General features: G+C 34.7%; 1 protein-coding gene across 2 annotated transcripts; it reads left to right on the top strand.

The window, feature by feature from the left end:
• The first annotated feature begins 2,913 nt into the window (after positions 1-2,913).
• Positions 2,914-9,101, top strand: LOC133870297 (cryptochrome-1). 2 transcript variants are annotated; one of them, XM_062307388.1, is made up of 5 exons: positions 2,917-3,478; positions 4,090-4,308; positions 6,000-6,706; positions 7,528-8,327; positions 8,749-9,101. In XM_062307388.1, exons 1-5 carry the CDS (start codon positions 3,166-3,168, stop codon positions 8,750-8,752), a joined length of 2,043 nt encoding a protein of 680 aa, XP_062163372.1. In that variant the 5' UTR covers positions 2,917-3,165; the 3' UTR covers positions 8,753-9,101. The 2 variants fall into 2 exon arrangements, with proteins under 2 accessions (XP_062163373.1, XP_062163372.1); XM_062307389.1 differs by lacking the exon at positions 8,749-9,101 and having other exon boundaries at positions 2,914-3,478; positions 7,528-8,331.
• The last annotated feature ends 2,750 nt before the right edge of the window (positions 9,102-11,851 follow it).

Raw genomic sequence — 11,851 nt, forward strand, 5'->3', positions numbered from 1 at the left:
TCACAACAGTCTCACAACAAGCTGACGTGACTGATAGTATTTTATTATTTTTTTACAAAAAGAAAAGAAAACAAAACAAAAAAAAAAGTAATAAAATATTACCAGCCACATCAGCTTGTTGTAGGGCTGTTGTGAGAAATGAGTGTACGGATCATTTCTCTTTTAAAAAATAAAAAAACTCAAAAAGTAGTGGGGGACCACCTTGCCACATAGGCAAGGTGGTAAAAAATTGTATATTTAGGTGACATTGAATCATTATTCTTAGAAAAAATAATGCCATAATTTTTTTCCTTTCTCTAAAACCGTTAACTAATTTAGGATACAATACAAAAGCACAATTGATATACATGAACTCTGCTTACCTGCAAAAACATTCCTATAAAACATTATAATATCATACCGTCAAACAGTAAAATAGCATTTATATCTATGTAAATTTTATAAAATTCATGTTTGAATGTCTTACTCAACTTAAATTTTTTTTTTTTTTTTTAAAAAAAATGTTTGGAAGAGATAAAAAAAAAAAAAAATAATTATACCCAACTAAAATCTTTTCAACCCAACTCAATTATTTTTTTACCCAACTCGATCATTTTTTTTCAACCCAACTCAAAAACAAAAATTAAAATAAAACCAAAACCAAAAACAAAAAGTAATAGGTCTGGCTGAATCACTCCCAAGTGTCAGGGGTGGCTGAGCACCCCTAGGGGTAGTTTTCAATCCAACCCTTCTTTTTTATTTATTTTTTTTTTTCAGTTTTTTTTTTTTATTATTATTATTATTTTCAGTGTTAGTTTTACTTTTCCCTAATATATTCAATTTAATTCACCTTTTCAAACATATATTTCCAATTTTGTTTTCTATTCTCTAAGCCATCCAAACATAATTTCAAATCTTTTTTTTCTTAGTATTCACAATTTTAAAAAAAAAATACAAAAAAAATCGTACACCCAAACGAGTCCAAATTTCTTAAATTACAATTTTATTATTTTTATTTTTTTAAAAAAAAGATAGTATTTTGAAAATTTCTTATCCCTTCATTAGGAGTTAAAGGAAAATCCTACCAAATAGATGGAATTGTAATCTTTTTCAAAATTCGATATATTAAATTAAGAGTAGTAAAACTTCAAAAAGAAAGTTACAAAAATAATAAAAAAGAAAAGAAAAGAAAAGGTAAAAAGTGAAATTTCTTCTATAAAGTTCAAGTTGAGGTCAAAACCACCATATTTTATACGACGACATAGGCTTTTGGCCTTTTGCCTCGTTAACTTAGAATAAAACAGTCTCAAGGATAGATTCAAAAAGCTGGAGAGAGAGAGAGAGCCACATCATAAATCACCTTTTACAGTGACACACAAATGGAATCTCCGCTTCGTGAAGACTGAAGAGCGCCAAGAAAAGGAGAAAAAGGCCCACCTCTTGAGAAAAAGGCCAAATCCCTAATAGTCAGCATGCCTATCTCTCCAACTTGCCGCCGCCCTCCAATATCCGAGCTTCCAATGCAAAGTCCAAGTTCTAAATAATGTAGGAAAAAACTCTACATTCTTCTTTAAAATTATCATGATAATATTTTTTTAAATTTTTATTTGAGATAATATCTTTTTTAAACTGTCAAAAAAATTGTAAAATGTCCCTCAAGATCAGTAAAAAGATAAAAATGACTTCAAAATTTTTTCAATAAAACAAAAAATATCCCTATAAATTTGAAAAAAGAAAAAAAAATGATTTTAAAGAAAAAAAACGAAAATTTTTTATTTAAAAAAAAAAGGAAAATTTATTTATTTTTTTTAAAAACGAAAATTTTTAATTTCTTTAAAACAAAAAATCAGTATTTTGATTTTAATTGTCACGCCATCTCAATTTTATGACTTTCATACGACGATATACTAAATATGATTACTGTCACATAAGCTCAATAAACACTTTCAAATCAGCTCAATATGATAAAGTGGGATGGGAGTGTGATTTTTAATATTTCTCTATCATGAATATAATCCCCACAAGCAAGAGTGGAGCTAGCCTGCCAACTTTAGGGGGGCCAGAATCGAAGAAAAAAAAAAAAAAAAAAAAATTAGAAGGGAGGGCAAATTTGAAAAATAAAAAAAATTGTAGGGGCAAATTTTTTTTTTTCTTGAGAAAACCTAGGACCTTATGGGGCAGGCCCTCCAATGCTCTATGTGGCTACACCACTACCCACAAGTAGCATGAATGACACCAAAAGCACGTGCAAACAAAAACAATTGTAAATTAAAGTTGGAGACAATTTTTTTTTATTATATTTTTTATCTTTTAAAATTAATGTGACTCTTAAAATTATTATTGAATTTAGAATAATAAATTAATATTAAATTTTGGTTCAATAATAATTTTGAAAGTAATGTCAATTAATTTTGAGAAGATTAAAAAAATAATTTTAGAATGTAAAAAAATACGTGTACTTGAAAGGGTAGGTAACAATAACATTTATCCGTACGGAAACATGGCTAGACAACAATGGATAAATGTCTTTTCGACACATGGTGCTCCTAGTTAACGGGCGCCCGCATAGCTTCAAAATAACGATGATAATGCGTAGAAATTGAAGGCATCTTCTTTGGATTGATAATTTTCCACCCTGTCAAAGAGAGGATTACAGAAGGAAATAGAGAGAGATAGAAGAGAGAGGTGGGTGGGATTTGTTGTTGGCATAGGATAAGAAAAAACTAAATATAAAAATCTCCGAAAACAAAATGTGTGGCTGCCACTTGCCAGTCAATTTGTATCCCCACCCCCACTAGCCAATCGTCTTCACTCACCCGCCAACCCCATCTCTCTCTCTCTCTCTCTCTCTTGCAAGGACACTTTTGGTTGCAACTAGCCTAAAAAAAGACCAAAACCCCATATATGATATATGCATGAAAAAAAAACTCCCCCAAAAAAGTGGGGGAAATGAATAAATAAAAATTATAATAGTAATGATCATATCAGAAAGAAAAGTAAAAGATAAGTGCAAAATCTATCCACTCCAAAATCAAATGCGCTTTGTTCTTGCTAATACCATAAACAATAGCGGAAAAGGCAAAACACAGACATTAATTACAATTCCCTTGTGTGCGGCGCTCATCAACAGACACAGAGAAAGAGAGAGACGGGTACGGTTGGTAGTTGGTGCATATTTTGCTGGAGATGTCGGGTGGCGGCTGTAGCATCGTATGGTTCAGGAGAGATCTGAGGGTGGAGGATAACCCAGCACTGGCTGCCGGAGTAAGAGCAGGTGCGGTGGTTGCAGTCTTCGTATGGGCGCCGGAGGAGGAAGGCCACTACTATCCCGGTAGGGTCTCGAGGTGGTGGCTTAAGCACAGCTTGGCTCACCTTGATTCCTCCTTGAGGAGCCTCGGCACTTCTCTCATCACCAAGAGATCGACCGACAGTGTTTCTTCTCTTCTCGAGGTTGTCAAGTCAACTGGTGCTACTCAGCTTTTCTTTAACCACTTATACGGTCTGGTTTCTATTCTTTCCTCTTCTTTTTTTTCTTTTTTTTTTTTTTTCTGTTTTATTGTTTATCTCGCCTATTGCTTCTGTATTGTTAATAGTATTTTAAGCTCTCATCGATTTCAGTATTCTTTTTTTATACTTTCGGATCATGTGGAACTTGGACAGGCGTTGGCCTTCATATGCTTTTTCAACACTTGTATTCTTTTGGGTTTTGTTTAATTTATATTATTAACTCTCGATCTTTGTATTCTTGATAATTAATTAACCAAGATTTTTTCTTATGATGATCGTATAATTTGGAACGGTTTCTATCAATAATATAATATGTTCTTTCTGCCTTTCTGGGTGATTTTGTTGCTCAGTAGCTATTTACAGTAAATAAAAATGTCTGATATATATGATCTATGAATCTATTGGATTTTCCTTAATCTGTTTCTGTTCATCTTGTCTCCTTGTACCATCAGCTAAATTAATCAGTTTCTTCTGTATCTGTTCATCTTTCTTACTTAGAGTTTCTTTAATTAAGAAAAGGTAATTAAAAGGTTTCTCCACTCTGCTTTAACTGTACGTTAATCAATTTGACGGTAGATTTGGTTGCCAATTTCTGTTTTTCAGATCCTTTGTCGCTTGTTAGGGATCACCGGACAAAGCAGGTTTTAAGTGCCCAAGGCATAGCTGTACGTTCCTTCAATGCGGATTTGCTCTACGAACCGTGGGATGTTAATGATGATCATGGCCGCCCATTCACAACTTTCACCGCCTTCTGGGAAAGATGCCTTAGCATGCCTTATGACCCGGAGGCTCCACTTCTCCCACCTAAGAGGATAATTTCAGGTTAATTTTCTTTCAAATCCCTTCCTAAACTTTCTTCCATATACTTAATTATTTCCTCTATATGTACTGATGAGATCTTTGATTGGTAATTATGTGTATTCATACGATTAATTAATCCTCTTGAGGTGCGAAATCTTATGCTTGTTCTTAATTTTAACGAGCAAATTATTTTGCACTATAATTAGAAACATCAACAAAAATTCATCGAATTTGCACTTCAATTTTAAAGCTTCCAAAGTTTGGATTAGGATCCTCTAGAATTCTTAGGGCATTCTACCGAGTGTGGGACAAACACTTATTTTTGGTCCTTGAGGTTTATGAGTAATACTAAGAAGAGAGAAGAGCAAAGAGGTTGAGTGTGAGATACAAGAGGGACTTGTAGCATTATTCGGCAATTTGTAAAGAGAAATGCTACACACGCTCTCAAGTCTCAAGTGCACACTCCTTAACATGGCCGTGAAAATCACCATTGGATCTAAAATTCAATGATAATTCATTCAAAATTCAATAGTAATTTTTACTGTCATGTCATGGAGTGTGTAGCATTTCTTATGTGTAAATAAGTGGTGGGGGCAATGTGTAAATGAGTGGTAGTTTAGGAGAGGAAAGGGTAATTAACCCAAAAGTAGATCATCGAGATCCTATTTTGATATCAAAAAAAAAAAAAAAAAAAACTTGTTAGATTTGATAAGTTGAGTCTAAAAGACCATTAATTATATTTATAAGAATGTAAACAATTATATTTATCAAATATAGTATGTTTGAAAAAAAGAAGAAGAAGAAGAGTATTTTAATTTCCATTAATATACGGTGAAAACATTACTATATTGAATCATAAGCACCTCTTGGGTTGACGACAAAGGCATGAAAAAAATAGATATTCTAAACCTTAAAATCATGGTCTATTAGCATCAAAGATAACAACTCTGTCCTTGATTTAGCCATATTAAATATTTTACTTTGAATAAAAGCTAAATAAAAACCCTAAAAAAGCTCAATTTATTTCCTAGATCTTAGGGGCCAAACTTTTGGGTTTTAGAAAAATCCAATTTTTTTTTTTTTTTTCATATTTTTAAGGCTTGGAATTTACTCAAAATTTAGGGGATCAGAGGAATTTTTTTTTTTTTTTTTTTTTTAAAAAAAAAATGGGGTTCTAGAGGGATTTTTTTTCATATTTTTTTGAGGGAGTCGAGGATATTTTCATATTCCTTTAGGGGTTAAGAAAGAATTCCAGATTTTTGGAGGCCATTGCCTCTTGCCCCTGTTTCCATTCGGCCCCCCTTATTACAGTTATATCTATCAGAATGTAAACAAGCCAAATAGTTATATTGTCAAAATATAGAAGGTTTGAAAAAATTTAAATATTTTAAATTAATGTTAATGTGAGGGAAATATTACTGTATTGAATCATAATCTCCTGTTTGGTTGGTGACAAAAAGCAAGAAAAGAAAAAACCATGTAGTCAATTAGTATTCAAGATACCAACTTTACCCTAGAGTAAGCCATGTTAAACATTCGATCTATTCTTGATCAATCATACAGTTAAACGTAATTAACTCTTTTAACTAACTACTTGAAGAAAACAGAATGCAGTAAAACGTTTTTCTACATCCAAAGTGTATTTTATTTCCATATCGTAAGTCCTGCAGTTAACTCATGCTGTTTCATGACATCTTTTGCACTCTTCTCAGGTGATGTATCAAGGTGCCCATCAGATGCATTAGTCTTTGAAGATGAATCAGAGAAGGGAAGCAATGCACTTCTTGCTCGGGCATGGTCACCTGGATGGAGCAATGCAGATAAGACTCTGACTACATTCATCAATGGACCATTAATAGAGTATTCTAAAAATCGTAGGAAAGCTGATAGTGTTACAACCTCATTTCTTTCTCCCCACCTGCATTTTGGAGAGGTGAGTGTGAGAAAAGTATTTCATCTTGTTCGCATCAAGCAGGTTCTCTGGGCCAATGAAGGAAACAATGCTGGTGAAGAGAGTGTCAACCTGTTTCTCAAGTCTATCGGCCTCAGAGAATATTCAAGATACTTGAGTTTTAACCATCCTTACAGTCACGAAAGGCCTCTTCTTGGGCACCTCAAGTACTTCCCTTGGGTCGTGAATGAAGGTTATTTTAAGGCATGGAGACAAGGTAGAACTGGTTATCCATTGGTGGATGCTGGCATGAGAGAGTTATGGGCCACTGGCTGGCTGCATGATCGGATACGAGTTGTGGTTTCTAGTTTCTTTGTGAAGGTTCTGCAACTTCCATGGAGATGGGGGATGAAGTATTTCTGGGACACACTCTTAGATGCTGATCTTGAAAGTGATGCTCTTGGTTGGCAGTATATATCTGGTACTCTCCCTGATGGCCGTGAATTTGACCGCATAGATAATCCACAGGTACGGATGGATGTATTTAACCATTCTGCCTATTAAACCACTATTTATCTCAAAAACTTAAATGGTTAGGAATATCATTTAATTTATATTTTAACACTTTCCTTCACTTGTGGACTCAAACTCCCTCGTAATAAGTGAGACTCAACACGTACAATATTCAATTGAAATGAGAGGTGAATGACGGAAAGCAAGGATCAAACTCAGAACCTCTACTTTAATACCATGTTAAACCACCACTTATCCCAAAAGCTTAAGCTGATAGGAAAGATGAATTTAATTATTTAATTTATATTTTAACACTGGTCAGCCTGAGTCTTTTTTTGACCTTCTAGAAATAGACAAACACATCTTTTAATCTATGCCATTTGTTATTTATTCATCTAAATAATTCTGGCCTTTCAAGATTAGATGTATCGCATATATAGGTCAAGATTTTAGTATTCCTAATAAATGTTTTGAACAATAAATTGAGTCTTTGTGTAACTTCTTGTCAGCCTCTGCAACTGACTGACCAGAAGGATGCATTATAGAAGTGCAGGAGACAAGTTTGAGGTTTTACTGTCCTTATCAGTTACATGACTGTCAAAATTTGTTTTACTGAAAGAATCCTTATTACTTTGAGGTTTCCAACAAGTTCGTATTCTTTGTGACCTCTATATACTTTTCAATTGATCTCTTTTTTCTTTACTTTTTTTTTCCTCTGAGATTGCAATTATAGAAAATTAATATTTGATTTATGCACTACTATCAGCCACAGAACTGCTTGTGGATGATAAGCCTTTACTAAAGAAAAGTTTCAGTAAGTTTTTATATCATTACAGTTTCAAGGCTACAAGTTCGACCCCAATGGAGAGTATGTACGACGTTGGCTCCCTGAACTTGCCAGGTTACCAACTGAATGGATACACCACCCATGGAATGCACCAGAATCTGTACTCCAAGCTGCTGGAATTGAGCTGGGATCGAACTATCCTCTTCCGCTTGTAGAGATAGATGCAGCAAAAGTCAGATTGCAAGAAGCACTATCAGAGATGTGGCAGCAAGAAGCAGCTTCAAGAGCTGCAATTGAAAATGGAATCGAGGAAGGGCTTGGAGACTCCTCTGAATCAGCCCCAATCGCCTTTCCTCAAGATATACAAATGGAGGAAAATCATGAACCATTGAGGAACAACCAACCTACTACAATTCGCCGCTATGAGGATCAGATGGTCCCAAGCATGACTTCTTCTTTGGTGAGAGTGGAAGAGGAAGAACCTTCTTCGGACATTCGGAATTTGGCAGAAGAGAGCAGAGCTGAAGTGCCAATGAATGTGAATACTCAAGAAGAAGAAAGAAACGCATTAAACCAAGCTGTTCTTCAGACCGTTCGCAGCAACAATGTGCCACAATTTAATACGCAAGTTGTGCTGCTAAATGCTGCAGAAGATTCCACCGCAGAATCCTCTAGTAGTAGTAGGAGAGAGAGGGATGGAGGTGTAGTTCCCGTTTGGTCTCCTTCGGCTTCTAGTTACTCAGAACAGTTTGTGGGTGATGAAAATGGCATTGCAACTAGTTCATCATACTTGCAGAGGCATCCTCAGTCCCACCAAATAATTAATTGGAGGCGGCTATCTCAAACTGGGTAAAAACTCTTGAAGCATTGGTATAAGAAAAATATTATTTAGTAGACGGCTATATGACTGTCATACAACTGGAATGATGTGACAGTGAAAATCAGCCCTTAATTTTTCTTTTCTTATAAGCCCTTATTGATCTAAATGCTGATATTCACTGTCACGGCATTCCAATTGTATAACAGTCTAATAAAAAGCATTACTCTAAACAATTTTGTCTGCAACTGCGTCTTGCCTAATCAATTGAGAAAGTAATTACCAGCATGTAATTCGTTAAACTGCTCTCATACACTACAGATTTCTGTAAGGATCAACATGTCAAAACAAATGTCATTGAGAGAACAAAATCATGTTTATTTTTCTTAGTTGTTTCTCTCTCTCTATCTCTCTCTGTTTAAAAATTCGCCCAAGGTTTTCTTTTGTCAACAGGTAGAACATAAACACAAGAAGTGTAGTAGCTCAGAGGTGGAGACAAGTATCATGAACTCCTACGGGCCAAAGGGATGGTGTAGCAGCATCCCACATACGTCTTATACCACCATTTCTTTTCACCCGTCTGATCTGATGAGCTGCTGACCTTCCATGTTGTGAGATTCTCCATAAGTGATACGGGCAGCTCATCTGCTAGTCGCTTTCCTTTGTTGTTGTACCATATATATATATATATATGGCTATGCTGTATAGTTGTAAGGGGAGAAGAGAGCCATAATAGGGTTGTGTAGTTATCCAATGAACCAGGTTTGTACTTTCATTTTATTAATTAGGCTCATATATTATTCTAATTTGAGTTTATGATATCCACATTTTCTTCTGCTTTGAAACATAAGCACATTTAAATTTAACTAGGTTACGACAGGAATGAAAACTTGTAAAATAGCTGTTAATCGTCGTATTTGGCAAGCAACTTCAGATTGTTTTCTTTCTAGTTTTTTAATTAGTTTCTCTTTTTTTTTTAGTAAGTTAAATCTGACAAGATATTGACTATTGAGTAGGAAGAGATGAGAAGGTTGTTCAATGTCAAATAATTGTTTCAATTTCGTCTGCGGTTGCACAAAAATAAGCAGACCGTGGTGATTGTAAATAAAAGATGATGAGATAATTATTGGTGGGAGTTCACTTACTCTGTGATTATGACATTAAACAAAGAGAAATGCTACACACACTCTTTGACGTGGCATTCAAAATCATCATTGGATGTGATTCTTCCAAAATTAAATGATAATTTTTATTGTCACGTCCATCACGGAGTATGGACTTTGGAGTTGCTCTTTTTTTGGTGTGTTGCAGTGAGAGTGGGTAACATTTCTCTTAAACAAAAGTGTAGTGCCCATTGCAACTGCAGAGAAAGTCTTTGCTCTGTTTTTATCAATGAAGATAGAGTCAATACCTTTGTCCAACACTATAAAAGTGATAAACAAAGAACTTGTTAAAGACTTGTTAAAAAAAAAAAAAAAAAAAAAACAATAGATTGAAAGAAACAGATGGAGATTGAAGCCCAAACAAAACCGGTCACAAACCGGTCACACCAATAATTTATGAAAAATATTTTACACCAAAACAAATGAAACTTTATATAAATGCCCCTTGAAGTAATACAGTAATACTAGTACATGCTTAAACAGCCAGTTTGGCAGAATAAACGCCAAAGATAATTAGTTAGAGAGCTCAAATTACCAACCAGAATATTGAAGTGTTTTCCGGGGAGGGGGAGGAAAAAGAAAAAAATTATAAAGAGAAAGAAAATGGCTTCTTTTAATTAAAAAGGAACTTCGAAAACTAGTCTTCACATTGTAAATAAAATAAAATCTTATTTCGGCTCTCACCCCTTTATTCTTTTTCTTTTCCAAATGAGAAGTGCTACACTTACACCCATTTTTTACACCCTGACGTGTCAACACCTACATCACATTTTTCTTTTTAATTTTTAGAAAAGGAGGCACGGGCAAAGAAAAAAGCTGAAAAAAAGAAAAACTCACACACCAGCCGAAAACCACACATATCGACCGGAAACCAAGCAACAAGCCATGGGAGGATAGGCCGAAAACTATGCGTCCGACCAGAACCCGAGCTTCCTGTGGGAGGAGAGGCCGAAACTCGAGCTTCCCCGTCATAGCCCAGTCGAACCCGACCCGAGCAGATCTCTCTAGCCGTCTCAAGCGTCCGACACTCTCTTATCCGGCCGTCCCGAGCGCCAGTGATCCCCTCTTGTTTTCTCCTCCTCCTTTTTTTCTGGTTTTTTCTTCCTTCTTCCGTTAAAGCCAGTGCCTCCTTTCTAAAAAAAAAAATACATGTGATGCAAGTGTTGCCACATCAGGGTGTAAAAAAAGGATCAGATCCCCTCAAATTTCTTTGACAATTTAAGATCTCAAATTTTTAAATCCTAGTCCTTCTTTGGATCTAACAGCTCATATTGTGCCTACTATCAACATGAAATAAATGCTAAAATAATTCAAAATAAACTCACAAATATAAAGATGAAAATGTCCTTCAGCATAAAAAATTCAAAAACGGTCGGATCCCCGGCCAGTCGGCCGGAATCCGGCCATTCCCCGACCATAACGGCGATCTGGCCGTTATGGCCAGGGAACAACTGGATTCAAGCCGGCTGGCTGGGGATCCGATCGGGATGTGGCAGTTATGGCCGAGGATTCGGCCGTTCTGACCGGGGAAGATCGGATTCCGGCCGGCTGGTCAGGGATACGGCTGTTTTTTGAATTTTTTATGCTAAAGGGCATTTTCGTTTATATATTTGTAAGTTTATTTTGAATTATTTTAGTATTTATTTCAGGTTGACAGTTAGCACAATATGAGTTGTTAGATCCAAAGAAATACTAAGATTTAAGAATTTGAGATTTCAAATTGTCAAAAACAATTTAAGGGGATTCTAATCTGGAAAAAAATTAGTGTAAGTCTAGCATTTTCCTTTCCCAATTATGGAAGCACCCCTTATGTGTCAAAAATATCGATTCTCCGGTAACAAAATTGCCTTTATATCATCCTTGAGTAGGCGTTACCGGAGTTTTGTTGCAAGGATGAGCAGTTTAACTCAAAAAAATAAATAAAAATAAATAAATAAATCTCATTGAGCAGTTATTGTAGCTTGTTTGCAAGAAGAAGTCAATTCTACGGCAATATATTTTCGAGCTTCTTCTTCTTTTCTTTTTTTATTATTTTTTTTTTCTTATCATATTCGAGGTTCTTTAGGTAGTGGAAGTATCACCTATTATGAGCAGAAACTATTCCTTTTTCTTAATTTTTTTTATGGAAGATTCCACCCAATACTTTTTAAAAAGGATTTCTTTCGGGAACAACTTGCAGAAGATCTTTCAAAATTTTCATCTATTTAAATTTTAGTTATTTAAAAAAAAAATAAAAAAAAAATTAGAGCATTATGCTAGATACAGCATTAGCACTCACAATAAATTCTTTATATTTGTGTTTTCTCTAAATTTTTAACAAAAATTATTATTTAACAAGTTCTTTATCAAATTACTATTTAACATTTGCCAGTAACCCTCTTTACATTCAAAGA

The sequence above is a fragment of the Alnus glutinosa genome, chromosome 6, assembly GCF_958979055.1.
Source record: "Alnus glutinosa chromosome 6, dhAlnGlut1.1, whole genome shotgun sequence".
Lineage (NCBI taxonomy): Eukaryota > Viridiplantae > Streptophyta > Magnoliopsida > Fagales > Betulaceae > Alnus > Alnus glutinosa.

What these genes read in the sequence shown, in the direction of transcription:
- LOC133870297 (XM_062307389.1), top strand. Translation starts at nt 3,166, where the DNA reads ATGTCGGGTGGCGGCTGTAGCATCGTATGGTTCAGGAGAGATCTGAGG. An exon ending in TTTCTTTAACCACTTATACG is followed by an intron (nt 3,479 to 4,089) that starts GTCTGGTTTCTA and finishes TCTGTTTTTCAG; the next exon opens with ATCCTTTGTCGCTTGTTAGG. An exon ending in ACCTAAGAGGATAATTTCAG is followed by an intron (nt 4,309 to 5,999) that starts GTTAATTTTCTT and finishes CACTCTTCTCAG; the next exon opens with GTGATGTATCAAGGTGCCCA.